The sequence below is a fragment of the Zootoca vivipara genome, chromosome 11, assembly GCF_965207765.1.
Source record: "Zootoca vivipara chromosome 11, rZooViv2.hap1.1, whole genome shotgun sequence".
Taxonomy (NCBI): Eukaryota; Metazoa; Chordata; class Lepidosauria; order Squamata; family Lacertidae; genus Zootoca; species Zootoca vivipara.
In genome coordinates this window covers 21,051,205-21,066,273 of record NC_142594.1, presented here as the reverse complement: position 1 = coordinate 21,066,273, position 15,069 = coordinate 21,051,205, and the positions used below count along the sequence as shown (strand labels likewise).

The window sequence follows — 15,069 nt, the reverse complement described above, 5'->3', positions numbered from 1 at the left end:
ATAGATGGGGACATTATAGCATTTATGATAATAATGAATCAGATTTGAGGCAAAAATGTACACTTTACGAAGATATCTATCAAATGTGGTCCAGGTTTTAGCAAGCGTAAATAATTATTGATGCATAAATGAACTCAAAGCACAAGTCAAAATTACATTAAATCGTCCAATGCAAAGGTGTGTTTATTTTCTAAAAGGCCAATAATCAATATTTGGTGAACTAAATACTTACAGCTAAGTGCAATGGACTAATAGGTGCCCTGTTGTCTGAATCATTCAGCATGTCTGTTCCAGATGTTTCCATTAGCTAAACAGAAAAATATACATTATAAAAGTCATATTATTTTTAATTAACATACATACTTCAACAATGCATGGTTGTCCCAATCTAAATTCATTAACAGAGGGAAAATACCAAAGTGAGGAATTTGTATTTTAAAATAAAAACATGCTTGTTAAGCTCTTGTAACAAAAACAAAAAGAGCTTACACTTAAACTTTTCATATTTTTTCCTGACATACTATAAAACACATTAGAAAGACTTGATGTGAACAAAGTTGTTGTTGTTGTTATAAAAAAATCAGTTAATGGTTATAGGCCTCCAGGAAAAGACTGGGCGAGAAATGGAAGCATATGAGAAGGATGTTCCTTGGCTTGGTTCACATGTCACAGAAAGACAGGGTATGGTTTACTGTAACGGCATGAATATGCTGGCTCCTGGCTCGGAGATGACACCCACTTTCCTGATCCCCCAAGCTTTTTAAGTCACCAAATAATGGCAAGCTAAGCCAAAGTTTGGTTCAGCATGCCATCCCAAGCCTGGATTGTGGTAAACGTCTCTTCTCCCTAACCACGACCTGTAATCATTGGATGACCCTCTGCTACAAGGAGAACACTTAATTATGATCCCAGCTTTGGACAAAACACGAAGCCAAATCTTGGCTTAGTTGTTGTGCCACATTAACTTTAAAAGCTAGAGGATCAAAGCAGCTGCAATATCCTCCCTGGGCGCTGCATGATCATGCTATGCTATGGTTTGAGCTTAGCATGATGTGTGAATGCAGCCTTTAAGGAATCAAGCTGAATTAAAGAAGCAAGAAAACTACAGCACGAAAACTGAGCTAAATGAGAAACAAGCAGCAATTTGTGGTTTCTTTAACTTGTCTACTTGTATCACCAGGAACACAGTAGACAACATAAAAGCTATCTGAACGTTACTAATTAGCTTCTTTGGAAAACAAACTAGAAGAGCCATATGTTTTATTCTGAGTGATTCAACTTTTAGTTAAGTATCTGCTGAATTTCCAGTATAAATAATGAAATGTCAAACAAAATTAGGCTATAAAGCATTCTGAATATTTGCAATAAATATTTTACAGCAAATGTCTTTATACTTACAACATCTAGAGGTGTTTCACTGGCAATCTGCAATGAAACCCACAGTTTAGATAACAGTTGCTAAAAATGTGAATACAAAACTCCAAGTTTTCTATTATTCTTTAGAAAATTCAGTTCCGAATTTAAGTTTATAAAACAGTAATTGTAATTCAAATATGTACATATCTTTGCAGATATGTATTACGCTTTGTATAGTTAGTTCCACGCTTTGGAACTAACTATAATATCCTCAGTGTAGTTAAAGGCAACAATCCAATTGATTTTGTTTGAAATGGACTTTACATATTGGCCAAGATTCAAAGAACAATGCTTGTTCTGAGCTTCTGTTTTTTAAACAGTATGCCACACAGCAATGATTTTTCAAAAGCAGATTGTGGTATGGTATTAGGGTCTACAGTTCAAAGAAAAAGGGGAAAAATCACATGAACATGCTTAATAAATAATAAAATAATAGTTCCTCTTTAACCAAGCTTTTTGCTAATTGACACCTTTTTAATGTGGAAGAGGAGATTATTGGATTTTCTTTGTTTTTGTTTTTATTATGTGTTTTACCGTGTTTCCTCTTTTTAAAGACACCATCTTATAACATTTTTTCCTCAAAAAAAACAGGGTGGCTTATTTTCGGTGGGATGTCTTATTTTTATTGCGTCAGTATGGTACGGTACAGCAATCTACATTTCTTCAATTAAAATTAAGTCATCTTCTTCTGGCTGCTTTTAGGTGTCAATATACACATTCCTGCCATCTTCCAGAAATGGCTAAAAAGATTAAAGTTTGGCACCTCTGGACAGGGGACTCAAGAGCATATTGCAACTTTAAGTTTGGCACAATTAAAGTGCTTTGTTGTCCTAGTGCAACAAAACCACTTTGTTTTTTTAATTGGAACTTTGTGTTGTTTGGAAACTTGAAATCCACTGAGAACTGTGGGATGAACAAATTGTCAATGGAAAAACCTGCAAACACTCCACAAGCAAGTTGGAATGAATGCTTGCTCAATGAAGTCTGGATGATAAAGAGTAAAAGCTTTGAGTTTGAATGCCAACAAACAGGTCATCTGGAAAAGCCCTTGGTTGTTTTTTTAAATAAACGGGAGGAGGGAGGGAAGGAGAGAAGCTTCCCTGTACTCCTCCATAAAGATCTGCTTCCTCGCAGATTTTAAAAAATCATCCCACCTTCAGCCAACAAACATCAGTGGCTGGGCAAGGAGGAGGAGGAAAGCGATCCATGGGGCAAAGCTACCTTAAAAAATGGGAGGAGGGAGGGAAGGAGAGAAGCTTCAAAAGCGCCAAGTTCTCAACAGGGGTTCCTTACAGTTCCTGTATTTATCTCCTTGCACGCGACAGTGCTTCTCGCTCCCTCAGTCGTCTTTGTCGGCAAGTCTCGTCCCGCGCAAGAGGAGTCTTTTTCCCCCACCTCGCTCGGGCAAGAGGAGTCTTCCCCCCCGCCCACCTTGCTCGGGCAAGAGGTGCCTTTTCCCCCCGTGCCTCTTGCTGGTTTGCTGCTCCCGGCAGGAACAGGAAGAGGCGTTTCCTTCCCCCCCCCGCGCCTCTCCCTTTTGTTCTCCCCACGCCTCTAGCTGCTTTGTTGGCAATGGGGACAATGGCAGCACCATGGCTTACTTTCAGGGTACGCCTTATTTCTCCTGCTTCTAGAAAAACCCTGCCATGTCTTACTTTCTGACTACATATTAAAATAGGGGAAACACGGTATCTATATATCTATATCTATCTGTCTGTCTGTCTAGTAATTTTATGTTGTGAATCACCTTGAGATCTATGGGTACAGGGTGGTATACAAATTTAATAAATGATAATAAAATAATAATTAAGGCTTCAGAAAAAGCTAAAAGTAGCTTTTCACTCTTGTTTTTCTTTATAAATGTTCAAGGATAAGATAATAAATTTTATTTTTCATGATTATCTCTTTTTGTCTTAAAGAAAAACCTGACCTACATGTACTTCCTAAGATTTCTCCCGCAATCTTTATTTACTGGTCAATGTCCTTCACAGTAAATTATCTTACCAATTCAAGGCATAAGCGATGACCATAAGCTGCAGAATAATGAACTGCATTGTATCCTTGCTTGTCTCGAATCCCTGGATTTGCATCATTTCTTAATAAATATTCCAGGCACCTGTACAAAATGAAATTGCATTTTAATCTTTAATCAATGTCTTCTTCTTCATACACAGATGATTCACTCATTCAATGCATTTAGATACTGTTGTTTGTCATATATAATACACTATAAAGCATTATATAACAAATGTATCATCATCATCATCATCAATTATTGAATTTGTAGCCCAATCTTCCTTCACACAAAGCTCAGAATGGCAAAAAAATACACAAGCTAAAAACAAAACAACATTTTAAATGCTTAAAACATTCTAAAAACAATTACAATTAAAAACATCTATACATATTAAGCCCAGTAAATTCCATACCAAGCCAATTAAAAGCAGTCCTCGCTTATAAAAGGGCAACATTGCACTGTCAAAAATGATTGGAGTGAAACGACTCTAAACAGTGGCAGAGGAAAGAGGCCCCAGGAAGACATGGGCATGGGGGACAGAGGAGCCAATGACCGCAGATAGCTCATCAGCTGGAGATCTCTGTCCCTATTATAGAGTCCAAATCATATACACAGCATAAAAAGGTAAAGGGACCCCTGACAGTTAAGTCCAGTCACAGACGACTCTGGGGTTGCGGTGCTCATCTTGTTTTACAAGCTGAGGGAGCCGGCATACAGCTTTCGGGTCATGTAGCCAGCATGACTAAGCCGCTTCTGGCAAACCAGAGCAGCGCACAGAAACACCATTTACCTTCCCGCCAAAGAGGTACCTATTTATCTACTTGCACTTTTTGCCATGCTTTCAAACTGCTAGGTTGGCAGGAGCTGGGATTGAGCAACGGGAGCTCACCCCGTCACGGGGATTTGAACCGCCGTCCTTTTGATCGGCAAGCCCACGGTTCAGTGGTTTAGACCACAGCACCACCCGCGTCCACAGCATACTTCAGCACAAATTGTTCTGGGTCTAAAAAAGTGTGTATGCATCCACACGTGTACAATTTTTAGAAGTTTATTAAACTCATACCACCTTGGTTTGCAGGGGAACAAGATGAGATACTTATTAGAGAGGAGAGCTTTGTGTTGGGTACAATTAATGGCTTTTTCCAGTGCTATTTTTCTAGAAAAAGAGATGCTGGAACTGAGTTCCGGCTGGAAAAAAGCCTTATTAAAGTAGGAGAGTCCTAACAGGTGCAGCAAGGAAGGCCTTGGTGGGCATATGTATATCTGCACAGCCAGGTTGGCAACCCCCAGAACTGTCCTTTGTCCCCACTGTGTATTCCAGTCTATTTCAGCTCTGCTTCTTAGTAACTGCGCTGGGGATGGACAAAAATATTACTAATTATACCTAATACCGTATGTATAGTTTTATCACCCTATCTCTTGGGTGTTTGGAGACATCTATGATACAATGTCTTGAGACTACCAATCCATCTCCATGCTTTAATCATGAAACAAGCTTATAACAAAAATAGTTAAACTATTTCCTACTGGTAATTAACATGGAATTGTCAATGCAATAATATCTTATTTCTGTGCAAATACACAAACAGAAAAAGTATTTTTTAAACAATGTTTATTTACTGCCATGACTTTACCAATAGTAATTTCCACCACTTCAATAATTAAATTGTTGAATAATGACTCATCAGCTATGGGTCACAGACATTATTCGCTTCCTGGTTATACAGAAATCTTTCCCCCCTGTGTCTATGACTTAGCTACTCGTAAACAAAACAGATCAATATTTGTGGGAGAAAAGTAACTCGACTGTCAGTCTATACTAATCGCTTCTAACAACATATCCCCAGTTTTAAAAAAACAACAGCATGGCAAATTTCATGCTACTAAGGAGTTTGAATATTAAGATTTCTAAATAGTACCATACTTACTTTCCATCAGTGTCTGATGCAGCTGCATAGTGCAATGGTGTACAACCCCTTTCATCGAGGTCGTTGACACTTGCTCCAGAACCCACAAGGGCAAACAGGCACTGGTAATTACAATTGGCAGCAGCATAATGGAGTGGAGTTCTATGGCATAATTTGAGGGGGGGGAGAGAGGGAGAAGGAGAGGTGCAATAGTACACATTAAAAAGCTAACTCTAACACATGAACAGCTGACAAAGCTATTGTAAAACCATTTATATTTCCAATGTTTCTTTTTTACAAGTAAGCACTTCAATGTGTGTGCTTGATACTAGTTAGTACATTCTCATCTTATCACAGTCTATGTGATACTGCAGACTCAGGGTTGCTGACCTGCAGCACTCTAGATGTTTTTGAACTACAACTCCCATCTCTAACTATTGGCTATGCTGGATAGGGCTGATGGGAGTCCCACCAACATTTGAAGGGCTGCAGGTTAGTCACCCCTGTTGTAGACTCTGGGCTGGTTAGGATGATCCCCACCCACCCTACTTGCTGTGGGACCCCACCTCTTCCCACATCCAGGCCCAACGGATCATCCATCGGCAGCACCATGTGTTCACATTGTCTGCGGGTGAAAATCCACCATGCATAAGCTCAGACAGCACAGTGGAATCCCATATTATGTAAAAGATGTTGGCCATAAGATTCAGATCAGCATACATTATATTTTGTGTGTATAGTTCCTATGCAAATGCTTTGTTAATGCATGTTTGGCAAGCCCAATAGCAGGTCAGACACAACCTTTTGTTCTGGTTTCACTTTCCCATTGTGCGTAGAGAGAAAAGACAAGATTGTTTGAATCGGCTGCTGATATGATTAGTTGTTTAGCCAGGAAAAGAACTTGGGAGTCAAGATAGAAAGAAGGGGAAAACAGCAACCAGCTAACTAACAAGGGTATGCAACACCTGGAGACTATAATCCCTACTCAAAATTTCTCCAAACTTTAAGGAATTCTAGAGGCAGACCAGAGTTAATCAAGTTGCTGGGCGAGATAAAGAGATCACACTTGACTCAATAGGCCCATACCTACAAGTGGAAAGCTCATAATAATCTAAAGGCATCAAACAGAAATCAAACAGAAGAATAATATTTTAGGCTTAAAAGGATGCATTTGTGAATGTTGTCATACATCTCTCTTCTCAGAGTACTTCAAGGGTAGAAATATGGGTTAGAAGTGCTAATTTCATCAACAACTTGATCAAATGAAGCTTTAAAATCAGATTGTAAGATTTAGTTTGAAGGAGAGATGAAAAGCAATCAATTTCTTCCAAGCCATTGACATTTATTGGTAAATAATGGAAAGATGGATGAAAGTGGGACATTTCCTGAATGTACTTGGTTGATTTACTGAGATGGTATCGGATATGTTATTTGTAACAATATTTATACTGAACATTTATCAATACACCATGGTAAATTTTTCTATTTCCAGTAAAGGGTAGAAATAAGTCTGAAACTTTGTACTTGATCAGTCTTTACCAGTAAATATCAGAATACTTTGACATATCCGTAGAGCCTAATTACACTGCAGACCAGTAGCTTTCAATGGTAAATGAGTGTCTGCTTGTATAAATATATAAAAGCAGGTACAATATTAAGTGCAAGGGTGGAAGTGACAATTTCAGTGCTTTTCATAAACAAAGGAAAGAGCATGTAATTAGACACTGATGGTAAGCAAACTATGCTTATTATTTAACATATCCTGCACATTCAAAAGGAGCATCATGTTTTACCTTCCAAATTTGTCTTTCTTATTGAAGTCTGCACCTGTGTTGAGCAGCAGATTTAGGCACTCCAAATTCCTGAAAGTTTTAGAACATGCTTCGCTTAGTCAGACTTCTCTAAAAGCATCCCCATGCAATGTCACCCACGATAACCAGAATCTGCAGTTTTCTATAAAACTAGGCTTGGATCCAAAGGATTACAAACTGTTCTGTAGGTCTTTTAGTCATATTCCCTAGGATGGCACCTTCTTAAAAGCTCTCCACCCAACCACCAAGGAACCTTAGGGTGAGATGGCACAAGTGACTGAGACCAGAAGGGGAAATTGCTTGTGCATGGGCTTCTCTTAATCTTAGGCTCTTAGCCATTGTAAGGAATCTTTTAACCAAACAGCAATATTAAATAACTACCAATAAAATAATGCAATATATAATGTTAACTTCTTTTAAGCACAAGCAAATAAAGACCTGTAATCATGGAAAGGAAATAAAGGGCATTAGAGAAGGACCCAGATAAGCTAGATCATTTAGGCTTGATTTTGTTTTACAATGTTTCAAAACCAGGAGTTTGTGAAGAAGCACTTGTTCATAGCTTCTTAAATATTGTGATGTTATATTATTTTTTATTCTTTGATGGTATCCCTAAGAGTTCATGGAAGAGTGCATCCAGTACTTCAAACCTCATTAAGTATAGTGGGATAGATACTAGACAACCCCCTTATTGCTGTCCATAACATGTTAAATCTTCTTAAGCACAGAAAAAATGACATGTTCCAAGTATTAGACAGGTAGTACCAATCATGTGACAGACTAACTTTTCTGTTGCTGAAAATCCTAAATTGCTAAAACTGTACATACCCTCCAGCTGCAGCAGCATGAAGACAGGTCCTGCCAAAATCATCTGGAGTATCTATATCAAAGCCTACAAAAGAAAGGAATTATTCTGTGAAACCACCTATAAAATGCATCTCTCTGTCCAGTTTGGCAGAGTATGCTATGAAGTAAACTTCCTTATATAGTAACTGTAGCATGAATTGTTACTTCTACACAATAAATTAATCCCCCACAGATGTTCTGTTAATGTATGAAAAAGCTAGCTTTAACCCCACTTTTGTAGCATTGCTGTTGAGCCTTCTCAGACATAGTGTTAAACAATGTCTTAGCATTATGCACAAAAGTTTGAGGGCAACACATTTCTTGCTATCCTCTGGCACAGCTGCAATATACAGTAATACCTTGGGTTACGAACGCGATCCGTTCCGGAACGCAGTTCGTAACCCGAACAGTTCGTAAACCGAACGCAATGGGCGCCGCCATTTTGCGCATGCGCGATCGCCGCTTCTGCGCACGCGCGCGCGGCGAAAACACTTCCGGGGTTGCGCAGTTTGTAACCCGAACTGTTCGCAAACCGAGGTGGTCGTAACCCGAGGTACGACTGTATCAACTTTTTGCTTTTAAACTAACGTGCAGCTCCCTAAATGTCCAAACATATAACAGGTGGTTTATAATCCTGGCTTGCTCATAAACCACAGTTTAAATTAAACACATTTTTCCTGAGTTTGGATGCAGCAGGGTGTTGTGGTTAGTTTAAAATCAGAAGCAAATCTTCTTTATAGCTGCACCAGAGGAGGTATGTGGGGATTAGGAGAGCATGTGAGCACAAAACTCATTTGCATAACACTAAACCTGGCCCACTGAAAACAGTTATGCCTTCAGATTCCTTCTGCTGCAAGTACTGCTTTACATGGGAAGCAAGAAACATGGGAATTATCACATTTCTAGCACAAGATGCCTAAAATAGAAAGACTGAATGTGTTTAAAGGGGGGGGGGAGAGAGAAAATCAAGCTTCCAAACCATACAATGGTTCTCCATCAGCAAGAGATGTTCAGAGTAAAATAAGATCAAATATTCAAAACCAGCCAAATGTCTACACCATAATATAATGTGGGGGATATCGAATTTTGCACACTAAAGATGAAGGGGAAATATTTCTTGGGAATTTTGATTAAATCACAGAGCCTAGGGCTTGCCAATCAGAAGGTTGGCGGTTTGAATCCCCGCGATGGGGTGAGCTCCCCTTGCTCGGTCCCTGCTCCTGCCAACCTAGCAGTTCAAAAGCACATCAAAGTGCAAGTAGATAAATAGGTAGCGCTTTGGCAGGAAGGTAAACGACGTTTCCGTGTGCTGCTCTGGTTCGCCAGAAGCGGCTTAGTCATGCTGGCCACATGACCTGGAAGCTGTACGTCGGCTCCCTCGGCCAGTAAAGCAAGATGAGTGCAGCAACCCCAGAGTCATCCGTGACTGTACCTAATGGTCAGGGGTCCCTTTACCTTTACAAGCCAAAAGGGCACCTATGTTTCTGGAATAACTTTTTCCATTAAAGAAAGAAAGGCAGGGTGATATTTCCATCATTCTAGAGCAGCGTTTCTCAACCGCTGTTCCGCGGCACACTACTGTGCCGCGAGACGGTGGCTGGTGTGCCGCCACGTGTGGTGACGAGAAGGGCGATTTGCAGCTCGGCCAGGTGGCAAGCCACGTCCCGGCTGTTGCGAAAGTTGCCGTCCAGGGCGCTCTGCACGTCCGCCTCCCCCCAGATCTCCAGCAGAGCCCGAGTCTCCAGGTCCGACCACAGAAAGCTGCACGTGTTTGTGATCATCCTGGCGGCCGCGATCGGACGGGAAGGGGCGATCAATGGCAGGCAGGCGGGGGCCAGCCGCCCACCTCGCCGCAGCCCCTCCTCCCGCAGCTCCCCCTCTCAGCGTCCCCGGCAAGGCGGCAGTTGCGGCGGCCGAGATCCCATCCCTTCTCTTGCCTGGCTTTCCTCAGCCTCGTCTGCGGCTGTCGCTCCCTCGCCTCAGGCAGCGGGAGCTCGGTGGTGGTGGTGGTGGCGGCGGAGGGGGCTGCGCTTCGAGGCCCATCGCCTTGCGGAGGCCGGAGGCCGCGGGGCTCGGAGAAGAAGCGGCGGTTGGCAAGAAGAAGGCGGGCGCCGAGGCTGAGCAGAACCGGCGCGGCCTCTTTCCCCTCTCCGCTCGCTCCCCGGCGGGCCCAAGCCGGCCCGGCGTCAGCAGCGCGCATTGCACTCCAGCTGCCCCCTCCCCTTCATGTGCGCGCACACTCACATCCATCCACACACACACACGCCAGTCGCCCAGGTTCACACACAAAGCAGCGAGGGTGTCTGTCGCACAACTTCAGTGGTGGTGGGAAGAGGGGGGCAGGAAGGCGAGAACAATAGGCAACGGTCTCCTCCCGAGGAAAAGGCTTCGCGTACCTATAGGGCGGCACAGAGTTGGTGTGCCTCATGATTTTTTTCATGGAACAAGTGTGCCGTGGCCCAAAAAAGGTTGAGAAACACTGTTCTAGAGGGTAGAACCCCCAGCAGTTTTCCAGACCTATATGCAAGCACTTAAGACTAGAGTCAGCAGATGTTGCTTTCTAACTAGGACAATCCACAGACCAGAATATCTTACTGTTACACACTGAACAGACCCTGAACTACGAAACTCTGATTTTCATTAAATTATGAATCACACTGCATACGAGGAGGAGCAAGTTTTCCTCTGACCTTGCACTGTATTTCAGAGGTTTAGTACAAGAGGATAGGCAAAACACTTGTGGGGAGGGGAGACTAAAATTATTTAGTTGGCGACTAAAAAATTTTAGTTGGCCAACAAGACCAGCTAAAATTAGTTCGCACCTGTTTAAGGTGGAACTCGCTATCAGGGCTGCAAAACCAAGTAACTTAAGTCAATTGATTTAAGTGGGCCTACTCTGAGTGATTAATGCTGGATATCAACTACTGAATTAAACCCTACACACAATACATGTAGAGTAGAGGAACTGTATAGGAACAGAGCTTGCTCACAATCCTCCAAACCATGGTTTAGAAAATCATCTAACTATAGGCACAGTCTATTTTAAATCACTTTTCACAACCGTGTGTGTTATGAAGATATGGAATAGCCACTATTCCTTAGTTTTATCTTCTTTAGTTAGGAGTTTATATCCCACCCTTCAGAGTTTATGCGCATAGTGGTTCAAAAGAGTATTAAAACAGAAAAAAACACTGAAGATGGGTTTTCCTTTTAGCGATTAACTGTTGCTTTTGTTTGTTAAAATAGAAGCATTCATGTTATCAGCAAAAATATATCTTTACTAAACTTTTATTACATGCGTACCCCTCAGAAAGTTAATTTAAAAAATATCATCACCAAGAATAGTTGTTGATCGGCTGACAGCTCTAGTTATATAATAAAAATTGGAGCTTCCAACTCCAAAACAATAACTCTGTTATGCCTATCAGGGAGTGTGAAGAGACTTGGAAGAGTAATACTGTACACTTTTTCTACCAGCAGTTAAAATTTTCTACTAAAAACAGAGGCTGCACCAATATCTAGCAGGCTCTATCTAACCAGTAAAAATATGTATCTGACTGAAAGCTTTAGAATGATGGAGTACATGACCTCACAATAAAACTACTCAGGATGTATTCACAGGACTACATAACATTTGCTCTGTTGGATTTCAAAATGAGTGATATGGGCAACTGTATAGAACTGCAACTGTTTCAAAGCTATAGCAGATGCAAAACTAACAACATACATATAATGTAGGCATTTCAGGGTCAGGGGAACATGCAACCATTCTAATCTACAAACCTAAACAACATATAGCTATTTATCATTGAAAATTAAAGTTCCTAGATTCAAACTAGCTTCACTCCAAAGGAAACATTTATCTGTGTCATTGAATTCATCCCACCACAAGAAAATATGGGACACACTATCTAATATGGGATATAAATTTTTCAGAGGTTTAATTAATAAATTATCATCAGTGCTTTTTTTTTAAACCAAAGGATGCTGGAAGGCACCTCATTCAGAAGACACACTCCAGAGCCCCAAAAGGATATGTATGAGCTTGGGGGGGGGTCCTCATAATGAGTCAGAGGAAGCCTTGATCAGGCTCCATTCATGGAGCTAGGCATGGAATGGGAGGAAGAGGTGGCCCACCCACCTGCCTGTGAGAAGGCAGCTGATGCACAGGCAGGTATCTTCTTTAGACTGCTTCGCTGAGCGGCGTATGACTGCTGGCACCGTAGCTGAGCAGCTTGTGTGAGCCAGAGTAGCATGAGGGCTTGCTCAGCTGAGGAGCGGCTTAATTGACTAATACAGAGCACAGAGATCACTTGGGCAATCATTCAAAATATAAAAGGTAAGGTAAAGGTAAAGGACCCCTGGATGGTTAAGTCCAGTCAAAGGAGCTCACCCCATCACGTGGATTCAAACTGTCGACTTTCCGATTGGCAAGTCCAAGAGGCTCAGTGGTTTAGCCCACAGTGCCACCCCCAGAATGCAAGCCCCCATATATCTGGGTGCAGGACAAGACTGAAAAAGATTGCATACTGCATTCTGTCTCATAATTAAAACCAAAGCAGATTTCCACCACTGGACATTTTATATGTGAACAATGAGTGTTCACACCTTTTACATTTAAACTCATCTATGAAGCATCTGGAAAATTCAAGAGCCGGAATTTGTTATAGCCTGCAAAGTATTAATGAGATTATCTACAATTAATTGCAGATGTAGTACAGTACAGTACTTTTTAGTGCATCAGCATACAAAACTGAACTTTATGGCTGACTGAGAACTTGAAACAAAACCTTGCTACTATGAGTCCACCCCTTGAACCATTATATTGTCAATTAAAATGTCAAGCAAGCAAAGGTTAATAGGAAAAGGGTTTAATAATATTTGGAAGAGCCTACCTGAAGACAGCAGCTTTCTGCAACAGTCTGAGAATCCACTTAATGCTGCCAAATGGAGAGGAAACATTCCATGTATACCCCGCCTAAGATACACCATAATCAGACATCACAGTCTCATTACAATAGAAGTAATCCAAGATGTCACGCCAAACTCCTTGTATATAAGGTAGCATTTAATTGCCCTTGTTAAAATAATTAAAGAAATAACTAATACATTTAAATGTAACAGTTCAGTCTAAATACAGAGCATTCATTCAGAATGAGAGCCAAATAAAAAATTGAGCCTTATCTATTTTTACATTAGAAATATAGAGGCTGTCTTATTTTAAGCAGCATACACAAAGCAACATGCAGCATTTTTAAAAGTTTGAATAAATTACAGAAATTTTATTAAGACTTTTATGCAAACTTTTCTCCACAGATGTTTACTGTTCTGTAAACAGTGTAATATTGCACAAATTCTGTATTATTTATTTGTATAATATTGAGTGAGGTTTTACAGAGGCAATTTGACCCGTTTTTGACTAGATATACATAATATGGGATAAGGTTGTATCTCTTGCTCATGTTCTACGGTAAAAAGGGACAATACTACTACACTAAGACGCATCATTAGAATTAACTTATCACACACACACACCACATCAATATGACCTTTTTAATTGATATATATTTCATATATATTTCATTTTGATGTATTATAAGTGTTTCTTACTTTGCAGTGTCAGCACCACTTGTAATTAATGTGTTGATGAGCAGTTCATGGCCATATCTGGCTGCTATGTGCAAAGGTGTATTTCCATTCTTATCTTCACAATCTATTTCAGCTCCTAGAAAGTAAATGTAAAATAAAGTGTAACCATATATCCATGTGTGCTCAGCAGCATACAGGTTGTTAAACAAATAAATTCACATTTTAGATTACTGTCAGGGTGGATAAAAATCAATGATTTTTTTTTAAAATCAAAAAAATCGGATTTTTTTGATTTAAATCGGATTTTTTTGATTTAAATCGATTTTTTAGATTTAAATCGGATTTTTTAAAATAAAATGCTTTTTGAGGAAAATATATTACCATCCAAAGGTTATTCCATCATGAAATAAAGATTAGTTTTTTAATTATGTAGAATAAGGTTGTATATGTTTATTTTTTGGGGTAAATAAATGCCATTAATCCATTCAGAATGTCATGCTCTTCCAGAGGTTTTTGTAAGATTATTGGGCAGATTCTCTGCCTACAATATATTATCACAGATGCTTGGTTTACTTTTGCAGTTCTCAAAACTGAATTTGACTCAACAGAGATCACATGCCTCTTCTTCACAGCAAAAATTTTATAACATGAACAGAGTTGAGAAAAAGACCTTAATCCTATTGTTCTACAAACCCATGAATACAGAAACAATCCCTTCAGTGCTAAGTTTCAAGAAGTTCAGTGAATAGAATAGAAACAATATTTTTCTGATTGTTTGGAGTGGACAGTATTTAAGTTTGTCATGTGATTTAAATCGACTATGATTTAAATCAAGCCTTACTGACTAGTGATTTAAATCGTGATTTAAATCATGATTTAAATCAGTTTGATTTAAATCAAATCCACCCTGATTACTGTATCAGAAAACTCAGAAATTTTCAAAATGTCAAATTGAGTCCAAGGTGTCTCAAGATCCTGAAATGTAACTAAAGGCGAGAAAGGGGAAGCACAAGAAGTATGGTTGTTGTTGTTATTAAATTTGTATACCGCACTATAATGGTAAAGACTTAGATTTCTCCTATACTGTACTGTAGTAAGATCTGTGACTTTCAGAAGTCTTCTGATACTTGCTTTGAAGGATATCACTGAGTCTCATTATCAGCATTAGCAGGAAGGAAAAGGGGAGTTATTGGGTTACTGAGGGGGTATTGTTTTTATTTTGATTGTGTATTTCATAGACTTGCGGAATGCGAAGGGACCGCATGGGTCATCTATATAGTTGCCATGAGAAAAGAAGCACTATGTTTTTTGTGTGTGTTTTTAAAGGAAAATGGAAGTATCTTTGTTTGTGGTACTTTCTTTGATCCCAGGTCTGTGTGGGCTAATTTCAGAGTTCCAGAGAAATTTACTCTGAAAGCAAAGCTGTCAGTGTAAAACATAAAAACAGGTTAGCAGCATGATAAAGCCAACTAAAAGATGAGTG

General features: G+C 39.9%; 1 protein-coding gene across 2 annotated transcripts in view; it reads right to left on the bottom strand.

Moving 5' to 3' along the window:
• Window positions 1-15,069, bottom strand: part of ANKRD28 (ankyrin repeat domain 28) — a 91,342-nt gene that overhangs the window by 11,586 nt on the left and 64,687 nt on the right. For both annotated transcript variants that reach the window (XM_035130377.3, XM_035130376.3), the window contains exons 10-17: window positions 13,608-13,722; window positions 12,893-12,975; window positions 7,980-8,043; window positions 7,134-7,202; window positions 5,362-5,502; window positions 3,421-3,532; window positions 1,399-1,425; window positions 233-307 (exon numbers count right to left, since the gene is read on the bottom strand). In XM_035130377.3, coding sequence (XP_034986268.1) covers window positions 233-307; window positions 1,399-1,425; window positions 3,421-3,532; window positions 5,362-5,502; window positions 7,134-7,202; window positions 7,980-8,043; window positions 12,893-12,975; window positions 13,608-13,722 — 686 coding nt within the window. The remainder of the gene's footprint in view (window positions 1-232; window positions 308-1,398; window positions 1,426-3,420; window positions 3,533-5,361; window positions 5,503-7,133; window positions 7,203-7,979; window positions 8,044-12,892; window positions 12,976-13,607; window positions 13,723-15,069) is intronic.